The following is a 14,738-nucleotide window of genomic DNA, read 5'->3' on the forward strand; positions in this document are numbered from 1 at the left end:
CCCAACCTTAACCCCAACCCCAACCCTAACCCTAACCCTAACCCTACCAGCAGCTGTCCTGCTCCAGGGGCCTCGGTGAGGACGGAGAGCTCCACAACCAGGGAGCGAAATTAACTTTTTGACTCACCGGCCAGTGGCGGGTAGATGGGAAGAATCTACCCGCCAAGCATATTTCTTACCTGCCAAATTTTTTTGATTAAAAAAAATATATATATATTTTATATAAAGATTTTTTTTAAATAAAATATATATTATATAATCATACTTGTAGTTGTATTATCTGCGAGACATCGCCACCACGCAATAAGTCAAAATGCTCGCTATCTGCAAACAGCTCCACTGTCTGTGTATACTTGAGTAGCCTCCAGCTCCAGCAAGGATTCTCCGGCGATGCAGCTAGACCCTATACTAATACTCTACATTCAGCATGCAAGGATTCTCCGGCGCTGCAGCTGGACCCTATTGGTATAACGTTACGGTTCTTTGGTCTAATCACATTCATCAAGCCCTCAGCTAGAATACGCGTTGAATCAATGCTATAAGACATTGATATCAGGAGCTATCTGTAGCTACTGCTAGCCCGCTAGATAACGTTAAGACAATTTAGTTTACTGGGACATATAGAGCTAATGTGAGCTAGCTAACATGAGCTAGCTAACGTGAGCTAGCTAACGTGAGCTAGCTAACGAGGGAACGGAGGTATTATGCACTCGAGTCGACTATTGCTGGAGCATGTTGATATCAGCAGCTATCAGTAGCTAGCCAGCTAGATACCGTTAGACAATGCCTCGTCATGTATTAAACTAAAAGTGAATAGTTGACTGGGTCATTGTTTAAACAGTAACGGTAGCTCATGGAGGTCCGATCTAGACTAGAGCAGACTGCCTCGGTGTTGATACGAGCAGAAGCCAATAGTATCCCGCTGCAAGGCTGGCCCGGCTGGGCGGATATGACTCGTTGCCACGGTTTTTTTCAAAATAAGAATATCATACGAACCGAATGCTGCTAACTGCCGGAGCCATCGATATTATGACTCTAGCTGCGCTTGGGCCGGAAATGAGACCCGCACAGATTTTCAAAATAAGAGTATCGTTATGAACTACACGTCTACACGCCACACGGCGGGCAGACCTCTCAGTGGCAAGCGTCAAAGGTAAAAACTGAGCGCCCCTGGCAGGCGGCAGGCTTTAATTTCGCCCCCTGTCCACAACCCTAACCCCAACCCTACCAGCAGCTGTCCTGCTCCAGGGGCCTCGGTGAGGAACCCCAACCCCAACCCTAACCCCAACCCCAACCCTAACCCTAACCCTAACCCTACCAGCAGCTGTCCTGCTCCAGGGGCCTCGGTGAGGAACCCCAACCCCAACCCCAACCCTAACCCTAACCCCAACCCTACCAGCAGCTGTCCTGCTCCAGGGGCCTCGGTGAGGACGGAGAGCTCCACATCAGAGGCTCCACACGCTCCCCTCCACGTCGATATCCACCGCTTCACCTCCTGTCCTGCGTATATATATTTACACGCCCAAAACCCCCACCACCTCCTAATAGACAGTCTCCTCCCCACCGCATGTATATATTCCCTCCCCGCCGTATGTATATTTATATATATTTCTCTCCCACCCACCCACCCACCCCCTCCTAATGTACAGTCCCCTCCCCATCATATGTATATACTCTGTCAGGATCTAGGGGTAACAGTACTGTATATTTGAATACCGTTTATGTCACAAATGTATCAGTACTAAATACCTGTATGTCCCTATGCCATAAATGTCATGTATGTTGTGTATGTCATAAATGTCTATATGAATTGAAAATGGGGGACCCTGATGTAAACAAGACAAACGTCTTTCTCTGGTCTATATCCCCTTAACAATTGTGTGAATTGAGCCGGCGTACTGTATTGTACCCATTCTGCAATCTGTTAAATAAAGTTATCATTCATTCATTCATTCACGTCTCTTCATGTGTTCCGTTCCCTGTCTCCATAGGTCTCTTGGCCGCGGTTCCGTCCAACACCAACGGTAACGGCGAGGCGTCCTCGGGCATGATGGGGTTCTCGGCCATAGAGAGAGTGCCCGACGGTACAGCTCAGTCCGGTAAAGACGACGTCGCCCGACCTCTTCCCCCCCGAGCCCCCGACCCAAACACCTCGGCTTTATCCTCCGCTACAGTTTAGGGCAGTGGTTCCCAAAGTCGGGGTCGCGACCCAAAGGTGGGCCGCGAGCAGCCACGGGAGGGCCGCGAGATGATTTCCAAAAATAAAATAAAAAAATAAATAGATCCAAATTTCTTTCTTTATTTTTTATTTTTTTATTTTATTTTTTTGTCAGGCCACTGAATTTAGAAGCAGGCCAGGACAGTGTTTCTAGTTGTATTCTAAAATTCTATTCTATTGTATTCTAAAATGTGACTATATGGTTTTATATTAACAAAAACGAAAAATCTACTTATTTCAACGAACATTTCAAACTAAATAACAGATTATGCACATAAAATGCTGAAAAGGCTATTATTTTTTTTTTTAACTTTGGCCATTCCGCTGGCTCTTTTTTGCGTTTATCGCATTTTCTCTGGTCAAGAATGACCGACAGAAACAGGTTGAATGGGGGTAGAGATGGGGGGAAGACACTCTGAGAAAGATACGGCTGCAGTCCGGGAATCGAACTCGCTAACCCCAGATCCGTGACGAGCACGGTTGTCCCCGGCGCCGAAATAGAGCTCGAGGTACGCGGTGAGCAGTGATGCCAGTAACGCGTTACTAAGTAACGCGTTATTGTAATCTGATTACTTTTCCCCCGAAAATAGTAATCTAACGCGTTAATCTTTAAAAGCCAGTAATCTGATTGCAGTTACTTGTCCAAGTGGCTGTGCATTACTATTTCGTTACTATCTCATCATAAATTCATAATGCAGGCGGAATGCAGTATTTTATTTCGTTTTCGACAGTCAAAAATACATTTTGAGCTGTTTTTCTTATGGGAGTGACGTGGTGTGGCAGTGAAAGGGTTAAATACAAGAATGTGTCCCGCGGCGTGACTGGTCCCTCTGTCTGTGAGTGACTCTGCTTTGATCCAATCACATTCCCCATCCACAGTCTGCGAATCAGAGGCAGAGTAGGGCGGGTCTTCACAGCACGTCATGTGACATATGCGCCAATCGTGTGACAGCAGGGCTCCGTCGTCGGAGAATTCCACCCCAAAACGCTTGGCAAAATTAAAAGTGAAACCGCAAGATGACTTTTTCGGTTTCTGTTCAGAATTCCACCCCAAAACGCTCGTCTAAACGTAGCCTCAGTCACTACTTCACGGCGGAGGAAACAAAATACTGTCTACCGCTAAAAACAGCACATCCAATTGCATTGAAAGCATCTGGAATCACAACACTAGCCGACGCTTCGACTAGGTACAGTAGGGTTGATGGTGGCAGAGCAAAAGCTCTTATTTGCCAGATTTACAGTTAATTTACATGTTAAAGAGAGACTGATTGTATGTTTATAGAGAGACATTTATAAAAACAATTTAATAGTTACAGTTGATATATTTGAATAGTTCAGCCTGCATTTGTTAGATGTGATACACTGGTTTTGTAAAACCACTGGCTGGCTGCTCTAATGCTGTGAGCATCATAGACTGTTGCTTTACCATACTTGATGGTACAGAAGCTGAAGCACTAGTTTAACAATTTACGTTATGTGCAGAGAAACAAGTTAAAAACAATTTATGCACTTTCAATAAAGCGTTTAAAAAAAACTGTTGGGGGAACGACGACGACTTCGTAACCTAGTTACTTTCAAAGTAACTAAGTTACTCTGATAATCAAGTAATCAGTAAAGTAACTTAGATTACTTTTTAAAGGAGTAATCAGTAATCAGTAATCAGATTACTTTTACAAGTAATCTGTGGCATCACTGGCGGTGAGCTACTGGAGCTCCCCGAGGCTATTATTATTATCATTATTATTTTGCAACAAGTTAGCCCTCTCATAAATAGCACATATAAATGAATAACTAACTTGAACTAACTTAATAGGATTGAAGTGATATTTGGCTTAAAAAATCGGTCGCCTGGCAAAAAAAATTATAAAAAAAGCCTGACGATGTGCATTGGGCCTGAAAAGTTTGGGAACCCCTAGTTTAGGGCACTTCACTTGTGCAACGTGGAGGTCTAAAGGTGGAAATATCTTTTTGTTTGTCTCCAGGTTACCAGATGCCCGTCCGCCCCCAGGTAGACTGTCAGAGCGGGGTCATGGTGTACCCCCCCCAGCGAGGTGATCAGCAGACCAGCGTCGGCGCTCATCCGCAAGGTGGGTACCCTCAAATACACAGTCACCATTTAAAGCTACGATGTGTACGATTACATTTTTTTTATATATTTATTCTTTTTTTCTTTTCTTTTTCTCTCCAGAATATATACATTTTAAACGTATCTTAACTTGTTAAGCCCTAGCCATATTTTCAGAAAATCTGCCTAAAAGTACATCATCCGGTTTCCGATGCAATGCGCGGAGATTTTTTATAAGCTCATATTTTTCGCGAATAACACTTAAAATCATTGCTAAACAAACGTGGTGCTGAGAATATACACTTTGACTGCTGTTTTGATAGGGTTAGGCTGTTTACTCTTGGCTACATTTGAAAAAGAAACACAACATCACTTAATACTGACTGTATTGATCTATTTGTGACGTGAAATCATTCTTAAGGTTCATGTGATCATACTGACTCAATGGCTACTGTGAGTGAGTTTCCTTGACCAGTGTAGCAGCAGTGCGGAGATATTCCATTCTAAGGTTTCACAGAGATGCTCGTCCTTCTAACCAATCTGATGAATTGAAAATGGGGGACCCTGATGTAAACAAGACGAAAGTCTTTCTCTGGTCTGCATCCCCTTAGCAATTGTATTTATTGAGCCGTACTGTATTGTACCCATTCTGCAATCTGTTAATAAAGTTTTCAATCAATCTGAGAAGCTTACCATAAGTTGTACCTCATACCATTTCTGCATTGTACTGTATATTGTATTGTAACTCAGTTACTAATTTTTTCTACTCTGTATTGTATATTTGTATATTGAACACTTTTGTTTACACTTGTTTTCGTACTTTTGACTTTCTATTTTATACTTATCTATTTTTATCTAGCACACTCTCAGGAGCCAAACAGAAAAAAGCATTTCATATAAAAGTATTCTGTATTTTTGTATGACAACTAATAAAAGAAACTTGAACTTGAAACTTGAGGGGGATTTCTTTGGAATGAGCACTTTTAGTGGTTGAATCTATGCGGCCCTCACTAAAACAAAGTCTGGCAATCAGTACCACGTCGACTAACCACTAAATAACCACTATATTTCGTGTTCATTCCAACACAATTCTCTTTGAGCTTCTCCGATTGGTTACAAGGGTGAGCCTCTCTGTGAAACCTTTAGAATGGAATATCTCTGCATTGCTGCTGCTGGTCGAAGCTCACAGTAGAGAGTTGGTGTGTTCACATTAAGATTCAAACAAAAGAATCCTACACATTGTAGCCTTTCATTCAAATTTTGCTACACAATAGACTCGTTTTTCATTTCTTGTATGTTTGCCTTTACATTGGTTTTCTTTTGCCTGGCTACTGCTTCATGTAGCACTACCTATCCAATCCTGTAGGCTGTATGTACTCATCCCTGACTTCTCTGTTGAACCTCCAGGTTATGCAGGCCCCAGTAACAACATGGTGTGTTACACTCAAGCCTCCCAGCAGATTCCTGGCCCTGTGATGCTACAAGGTGTGATTTGACGACGTGCATAAAACCCAGCAATGTATTGACTGAAAACCTAAACCAATTTCCTCACCTATTGTGTAGCTGCAGAATTCGAGAACTATTAGGAATGTCTAAGTGACTCTTAACCACCGAAACATGCACAGACTATAATTTATGACGTATATCATGCCAGTTAGGGTACAGACCCTCACTTGAATCTACTTTTACTCATAGTATATATTCAGATAAAAAAAAAATATATATATACTGTATATATGTATTGCCTATATTTCTATTGTAATGTATAGGGCATACAGACCCTCATCTTTGTTTACACTGTTTATCTATCTAATATTTTTATATTCAGAGTACATTTTATTGCCTATATTTATGTCTTTCTTCTATTACTGTGTCCATACCTGTACCTCCCCTCCCCCATGCTGCTATGACACCCGAATTTCCCCAAGGGGATCAATAAAGGAATATCTCAGAATCTCAGAGATCTGAGAATAGAAGATCAGAAAATAGTAGTAGTAGTAGTAGTAGTAGTAGTAGTAGTAGTAGTAGTAGTAGTAGTAGTAGTAGTAGTAGTAGTAGTAGTAGTAGAAGTAGTAGTAGTAGTAGTAGTAGTAGTAGTAGTAGTAGTAGTAGTAGAAGTAGTAGTAGTAGTAGTAGTAGTAGTAGTAGTAGTAGTAGTAGTAGTAGTAGTAGTAGTAGTAGTAGAAGTAGTAGTAGTAGAAGTAGTAGTAGTAGTCAGGGGCGTAGCTGGGGGGGGGGTAGCTTAGGATGATTCCAAGGGCCCAGCACGGGGGGGGGCCCAATTTTTTTTTTTTTTTTTTTTTACTAGACATCACTCAGGTGTATTATTGATGCTCTCATTGATACTATGTTTGTTTCTGAAGTGTGTGTGTGTGTGTGTGTGTGTGTGTGTGTGTGTGTGTGTGTGTGTGTGTGTGTGTGTGTGTGAGATATATAGAGAGAGAGGGGGGGCTTTGGTAGACTATTGCATTGGTCCATTCATTGAAGATGAACGCAATGCGACATCCTTTACTAGGCTCACCCACCAACAGTGCAGATGCTGAACTGCTGATCCGAATGTATAGGTAAAAACATATTATGCGTTTTCATCAATAAAAAAATGGCAAAAAAAAAATCCGCTCGCACGCTCACATTCACTGGGGGCCTACAAATACATTCTTTCAAGGGGCCCAGAATCTGGAGCTACACCCCTGGTAGTAGTAGTAGTAGTAGTAGTAGTAGTAGTAGTAGTAGTAGTAGTAGTAGTAGTAGTAGTAGTAGTAGTAGTAGTTGTAGTTGTAGTAGTAGTAGTAGTAGTAGTAGTAGTAGTAGTAGTAGTAATAGTAGTAGTAGTAGTAGTAGTAGTAGTAGTAGTAGTAGTAGTAGTTGTAGTTGTAGTAGTAGTAGTAGTAGTAGTAGTAGTAGTAGTAGTAGTAGTAGTAGTAGTAGTAGTAGTAGTAGAAGAAGAAGAAAATAGTAGAGAGAGTTGTCTGCTGGCTGGTTTCCACTATAGCATTGGTAATATCCCTCTTTTTCAGCATTATGTGTTCTAAGCTCTTCTGTTCTGTTGCAGAGCTGGGACACCACACCGCCACGTTGATCAGCGGTAAACGCCACATCGAGGACTCCGGGAACGGCACCGGTTCCAAGGTCCAGAGACAGAGCAGCCATTGAGACAGGTGAGATGGACACCTGGGAGACATCTCTCAGCCGTCAGTCACTATTTGTATACAACTCTTGTATATATAGCCCTAGAACTAACTGTATAGCAGAGTCTTTAGACGTGCCACGGCAACATAAGATGTTCTAATTGATGGTGTCGAAAGCACCACTACAATAGAAGATTTGAAACGTATTAAGCGTTGTTTGGTGAGAAATAGTATGGGGTTGAGTTGAGAATAGAAGCCACGTTGAATATTTTCCAAATGAGGCGAAAAAGATTGATCAATTAATACATGTTTTCATTTCATTTTAATTTCAAACCTTTATTTAAACTTAAAAGGCAACTAAGGTTTCCTTCATTTACAGTCATGTCGGGTGTTCATACAGAAATTAGCAACAAAAAGCTTATAAAATCACACAGCATATAAAATCATAACAACAAGACGAGGCAAAAAGCAAGGATAACAAATAAATTAAAACACAGACAACTTGATTGACAAGATTAGAGACCAAGGTTTTAAACTGCAACAGAGGGGAGAATCCCAAGCTTTAAGGACACCTTTTAGTTATTGATAAAGAATTTTTATTAAATCCAATCTGGGCATAACCCAAATTAATATTCTTTTTATTTATATATTAATTTATAATTATACATTTGAAAATGTTTCTTAAATACTTAAGATACTTAGATTTTTACATATAAATGTAGCAATTTTAAGTAAAAGCAGTCTCGATGGTAGTAGTATGACAAGAGTCTGGTGAAAACCTGTAAACGTTTTTCATAAAATGCATAAGCAAATGAGTGTTTTAAAATGAACTACATCTTATTGAGTGTGTTTCCTGTTGAAACAAGTTTGACTGGTTCAATGTCACACGGCTGAACTTGACCAACTCGTTTTCTTTTTTTTCTCTTTCTTCCAGATTCTTCAGATTCCCACTGTCAATCACACCGTGTACACACAGATATCACAAACATGGACTCTACTGCAGTATTACTACTATCACCTTGTTACATGGAGGACCACAGCGACGAAAGAGGAGAGCATGATCCTGTCTTTTAAGCACATTAGACGGACGTTTCTAATGTTTCAGACAGTATATTACTCGTACCTGGTGGACTTTTAACAACCGTCCAGGCAGCGCCGACGTCCCTGCACTGTTGGCACGGCGACAGAAAAGGCCGTCGGACGTCCGCGCGGCTCCGGAGCGCAACATTGCCGGGGACAAAGAGAAAAAAAACATTTATTTTGTGTATATAATGAATTTGCTAAAATGTCTCCTCACATACAACTTGTACATATTTGATATTGTATGTGTTTTCCTTTTCACTCTTCGTTGTGTAGTCATAGACCCATCGATATATATTTTTGATATAAAGAATCATTGTGGATCAATCTATTTTTATTTCTGTTTGTTTTTTTGTTGAAAGAAATAATGAATAAATAAATAAATAAAAAAGTGCACGCATTTGTACAGTCCAGTCCGGTAGATGGTGAGACACCAGTTCTATGCTTAATTCAGCCACTTGTTTGGTCCCTTAACTTCTTTTGTTATCCACCATTTTGTCTCCAGATATTCTCATGTCTTTCCTTTTTCCATTGGTGTTTGATACATTTCCTTTTCCATCTCGATACCAAACAGCACTTGTTTTATTCTGCTGATTAAAAGCTGTTGTGTATGCAACATCAGTTGACCTGTCAAGCCCCGCCCCCTCTTCATGATCCTCCAATTGCAACTGTTGCTTCTGATGGGAATTATATCAGTTTGCAAGGGAAGCAACAGTTGTGATTGGAGGATCAAGAAAAGAGGGCGGGCTTTAGATTCAAGTTGCTATCAAGTTATTGCCCTTGTCAAAGGTTATGTAGAAGAAAGGTGATGGGGATATCCATACTTTCCATAACATGGTTTTCCCTTAAGTGTAATAATCACCAGTAACTACCACTGGAGTGTAGTGGTGCTTCACTTTATATATGCTTCTTGTTCTTTCTCAATGTGCTTAATTAAAACATGTGTTAATATACATATGGTCTCTAGCCTGTTATTTAAAATCAGAATGCAAGAAAGCACAGTACAGTATGTATATCAATAGCTGGGGCTAAAGCAGGTGCTGTCCTCTCAGGCCAACATAATTGATAGAACAAATTGCATAATTCAGATGAAAGACTGGTCAAATGTAGTTCAAATTGTGATGCATCGTAACATAGACTCCTTGCAAACTGATGTCCATATGAAGGTACAATATGCATACAGTACTAAAGGGGCCCCATTTTTTCCGTTACATTTTTATACTTTGGTGCTATTCACTCTTAACTGGAGTCTCAGAAGTCAAAATAGTTACAAATTGTATTCAGCATTTATTTTGTGTTCAGTCATAACTCATGCTTTGTCAAAGCAGAAGAGAGCAATGTACAAGCATGATTGATGATTGATGGCAGTTATTGAAGCTTAAACTAACATTCTTACACCAAAGGCTCAGTACTTTCCCATAATGCGTTTAAAACATTCTTTTGCCATTAAATAATAATGAACTATTGTAAGAATTCTTACACACTTTAAAGGTATAATCTGTAATACTGTCAAACAGCGACCTCTAGGCAAAGGAGCCCCGCTTGGTATTACACTTTGTCTGACGAGTGTGGGTTGGAGTTTAGTAACTTATTATACCGTGTGAATATCTCCCGGCCTCTCTTGACAGAGCCAGAGGTGTGGCCAGCAATAGCATCCCCTCCCCGATCCCCACTCAACTCCAATCCGATCCCCAATCAACTCCAATCAGACCAAAACAAAAAGATGTAAACAAAGTGCAATACCAAGCGCCGGGGTTCTTTTGCTCTTTCGTAGGTTGCCATTACAGATTCTACCTTTAACATAAGGTGCTGTTGATGAGCAGGTATAAATGTCTGAACAGTCACAATGTCTTTGTTCATGCGATACTGAGTCCAGAGCTGTGGCTAGAGATTAGATACTGAACATATCAATCATGTCTCACCTCCTGTCCCTAAATAATCAACAATATACTTGCAAAGAAACTCATTTAGAACGAATCTCTATGATTATAGAGGTAATCAAATTGATGTTGTATAAAGTATAGAATACAACATATATACACATGGCTGAAACACCATTTGAACTCTCCTGTCCTGATGTCTGAAACTTGAATGCAAATTAAAGGTCATGTCAGTAAGATATCGAACGAGAACCATTTGTTAGGCCACATCACAGACATCACAACACGCATAGAAACACCCATAATGGTGTCACTGGGTCATTGTTAACCTCTTAACAGTCCTGCAAATTTAGCATAAAATGCCTGTCGATTAGATACTTAAATTAAATTGGGAGTGTTATTGTCATAAATGTACAGAGTTTTTTTTTCATTTTCGTCTGAATTATTTTGCAAACCGATGCCTGCAGATCAATAGTAGTAACTATCTACTCTATAGTTATTATTAGCTGAACACTGCTGGGGCCATAGCCTGAAGTCTGACCTGGAACATGTCCAAAGTCGATAACAACATCACAAAGGATGAGTGTTTTACACATATCTATGTGATGGTATGTTTAGGTGTTTTGCCTAAAGGTGTGCGATGAGTCAGTCAACACTACCTCAGTCCCCTCTCCCCCTCCCTAACTAGTCTCTTGTCACATACAGTACACCACCCCGCGTGATTACACAAACAAGCCGCATTTCTCGGAGACGCTCTCTGATTGGCCGACGCCTGTTTCTACACTGGTTAAGTTTAGGCACTCTTCGAAGTAGGTTAAGGTTAGAGTTTGTCTTAGAGCGTGACGGCAAGTTCTTTCGACGGTTAAGCTTAGGCACTCTTTCGAAGTTGGTTATGGTTAGAGTTTGTCTTAGAGCATGGCGATAGAACGCCAGGTAGTTTGCAGGCTTTTTGACGAGGAAATGGGCAAAGACACAGCTCGTCACGGATTGGCCAAACGCGTCAGTGGCCAATCGGAGAGCGTCAGTCAGTGCCAATCAGAGAGCGTCTCCGAGAAATGCGGCTTGTTTGTGTAATCATCACGCCACCACCCCTTCTCACCCCCATTCTCTCACAACAATAGATCAACAACAGATTTGCGCAATTCGGGGGAACGCTAAGAAGAGGTTAAACCTTTTTCAAATCCACGAATGAAAAGAGAGAAAAAAAGCACAATGTCAAATCAACAGTTTGACTTTCCCCCCAAGCTTGTTCTTTACAAACGTTCCCAAATCCCACATATTAAAAACATATTAATTCCTAGAACTCATCCCGGAGAGGAGGGGCTCCATCATGGCTGCAGACGAGCGGCCACTGCTGCATGAGGTGCAGCTCACCGTAGCTCCTCTCAAAGTCCTCCCTGGTCCCCACCACCACGTCCAGGCCGCCGCCGCGCACGTCGTACCCACACAGCGCCAGCTTCCGGATCCGGTAGAGCACCACCTGCGTGGCGAGCTCCAGGACGCAAGGAGCCTCCTTCACCTGCTCCGTGGTCACCCCGACGTCCATCAGTCCCTGGAGACGACCCACCAGTGTCGCTAAGGAGTAGTACAACACGGCGGGACAGCGGACGGCTATCTCCCGGAGCTCCTCTTTGGAACACACCAGAGCGCCCTCGAGGTAGCCCAGCGCCCGCCGCATGGTCTCCGGCTGCAGCTCTGCGACGCAGGAGGAGGCCCTGCTGAGGTTGGAGATGAGGTCGAGGAGCTCCTCCGTGGTGAAGCCCTGCTCCCGGAGGAACCCCAGGCTGTCCCTCCAGGCCTCTGCGGGCCGCGCCAGGACGTGAGGGTTCTGGCCGAGGAGCGTGCGGAGCCAGACGTGCAGGTTCCCCTCGTCTCCGCCCAGGTCCAGGTAGGTCTCCCTCAGCGTGTGGAGGACCTCCTGGTTGCGCTCCACCGGCCGGCTGAAGCTCTGCGGGGTGCTGGCCATCAGCCTGCCGATGACGGTCCTGCCGAGGCGCAGGCTCCGGAGGTACCGGATGTTGGCCCGCTGGTTGTCGTGGTGAGCGAGGGCGAAGAAGGAGGCGGGGAACTTCTCGACGATGTTCACCAGCTCTCGCGTGTCGCGGCACACGGAGGCCCACAGGTCCCGCTGGGCGGCCACCTCGTGGGGTCGACACAGGACGGCCTCGGGGTGGGTCTCCAGTACCCGGGCGATGGAGGCCGCGTCCGCGCCCATGTCCCTCAGCAGGTCGGCCGTCTCGAACACGTAGGTAGAGTTCTCTGACAACACCCAGCGGCCCTTGGATTTGCGCACCTTACAGACGTCCACGGAGAGTTCGTTGAGCGAGTCCACCGTGACGCGGTTCTCCGGTCGCTGGTTGTTGTTGAGGGCGGTCGACGTGGAGGCAGGAGGAGCACCGGCGGGGGGGGGGCTGAAGACCCTCCTCATCCTCTGGCAGTAGGTGCACAGGGAGGCAGTGGTGGAGCGGAACATTGTGGACAGACCCTCGATGCCTCGAGCATTGATGACCTGCGCGACACACCTGCCGCAGCGCGCGCGCACACACACACACACACACAAGGCCTAATCAGCAATCGTCAACAATAATCAAAGGATAGCTATAGCCTATCACTTATTGCATGATATAACTTTCAATATACATTTTCAATAGAATAATTTACCATAATTAAATAGTTAACAAAATCATCCATTCGTGGTTAATTGTTAATATATAAATTAATTATTTTAAATTTTTTTTAATTGGTGTTAAAACTCATACATAATGTTCTGATTTGATTGATTGATTAAACATTTTATTAACAGATTGCAGAGGGTACTACAATACACACAATTGTTAATAAGGGGATGCAGACCAGAGAAAGACTTTCGTCTTGTTTAACAAGACAGCTGAAAAATAACGTTATAGACTAACTAACTCCAAGGACACGTGGTCATTTCAAACTGAAATAAGGTGACCCGGGTGATCCAAAACTGCCGTTTTAAACCTTCTTTGTGTTGGAACTGTACATAATGTACAGTGAAGGGGTGGCTGTTATCAACTCACATACTGTCCCAGTGGACATTGTGTACTGTATGCGCGTGCACAGCGAGGACCTGCTGCTACTACTACTAACTCACTGAAAGCAGCGTAGTCAGAAGAACAACAACGTGAACGATCCAATTAAATAAAACACACATGCAAATATAGCTGTAAATGTCATACTGTAGTGTAGCCCAATAAAAACGAATAGTGAACCAGCTTCTTTACCAGTTTCCAAACGGTAGCTGAAGACACGTCGGTGCGCAGAGCCTCTGACTCCTCCTCCTCCGCTATGACGCGTTCATAACAACATGCCTCTGCATGTGCGCCTGTGTGTGGGCGGAGTCAATAACCAAATGTGCTTATTAAAGAAGACGTGTCCGGCCCATGGGGACATTAATGTGGGTTGTCGGGCCTTACAAATAAATTTGATTTGATTTGGTGTGGCAGGTCTTGGAAGTTGTACTAAATTGCATGAATGAATGAATGAATGAAAACTTTATTAACAGATTGCAGAATGGGTACAGTACAGTACAGCTCAATACATACAATTGTTAAGGGGATGCAGACCAGAGAAAGACTTTCGTCTTGTTTACATCAGGGTCCCCCATTTTCAATTCATCGTAACATATATGACATACATGACATACAGATAGACAGTACTGCTACATCTATACATTTATGACATACCAGATTTGCAATTACAGTACTGTTTGTGATACAAAAAGAGTCCAGAAAGAAAAGAGTATATACATTAGGCGTAGAAACTGTACATTTTAGGCGTAGAAACTTTCACCTTGGCACGTTTCTCGTCTTCTTCTTTTCTTCTCTTTTTAAACTGGATGGCCGGATGTCTTTTGCCTCTTCATAGTTCTCTAACGTTAGTCTTTCTTTCCTCAACGCTCAATTCCATAAACACTTGACCGATACCCATCAATGCACAGCGCTCTAGGCTGTTCTGACTGTGAACACCTAAAGCTGAGGCTCAGACCGACCGACCGTTTTAGATTTTTGGCTCATTTTCCCTTATGTTAGAATTTTTTTTATGTAAAAATAATGGTTGCAGATATAGAGGGGGGCGCCAAAACTGCGGCGAGCAAAACAAATTTAAAATAATTTTTAAATGTTGTTAATTTTGGCGCCCCCGTCTAGGCAACCGCCTATATCGCCTGTAGGAAGCTCCGCCCTCACACACCTTATTGTCTAATGTAACCAGGTCTTTACTGCCCTCCTCAAAGGGATTCCCGCATTGCTCAGCAACACCTCCATCAGGTCTTTGGCATGGCGTTGACATTGGTGCTGAGATGCAGATCCTTTCTTGTGATGAGGACATTCTTCACAATCATC

At 42.9% G+C, this 14,738-nt stretch overlaps 2 protein-coding genes across 3 annotated transcripts in view; one reads left to right on the plus strand and one right to left on the minus strand.

Annotated features, from left to right (window-relative positions):
* LOC311241861 (cryptochrome-1-like) overlaps positions 1-11,046 on the plus strand; it is a 39,580-nt gene extending 28,534 nt beyond the window's left edge. Inside the window, exons 10-15 of one of the 2 annotated variants that reach the window (XR_014620583.1) lie at positions 1,992-2,099; positions 4,201-4,305; positions 5,691-5,768; positions 6,799-6,847; positions 7,336-7,441; positions 8,346-11,046. Coding sequence is in view for 1 of the 2 variants with exons in the window: in XM_084330794.1 (XP_084186920.1) it covers positions 1,992-2,099; positions 4,201-4,305; positions 5,691-5,768; positions 7,336-7,436 (392 nt within the window). In the remaining variant the exon portion in view is untranslated. The remainder of the gene's footprint in view (positions 1-1,991; positions 2,100-4,200; positions 4,306-5,690; positions 5,769-6,798; positions 6,848-7,335; positions 7,442-8,345) is intronic. The other variant, XM_084330794.1, reaches the window with a different exon arrangement.
* A 164-nt stretch (positions 11,047-11,210) lies between these two features.
* On the minus strand, positions 11,211-13,668 carry LOC311241862 (transcription termination factor 2, mitochondrial-like). The gene is made up of 2 exons (XM_084330795.1): positions 13,620-13,668; positions 11,211-12,893 (listed from the first exon to the last, which is right to left on the minus strand). The coding sequence occupies exon 2, from the start codon at positions 12,842-12,844 to the stop codon at positions 11,669-11,671; it is 1,176 nt and encodes a 391-aa protein (XP_084186921.1). The 5' UTR covers positions 12,845-12,893; positions 13,620-13,668; the 3' UTR covers positions 11,211-11,668.
* Positions 13,669-14,738: the final 1,070 nt, after the last annotated feature.

Source organism: Notolepis coatsorum (assembly GCF_963971535.1).
Source record: "Notolepis coatsorum genome assembly, chromosome: 15".
In the NCBI taxonomy this organism is placed as follows: Eukaryota; Metazoa; Chordata; class Actinopteri; order Aulopiformes; family Paralepididae; genus Notolepis; species Notolepis coatsorum.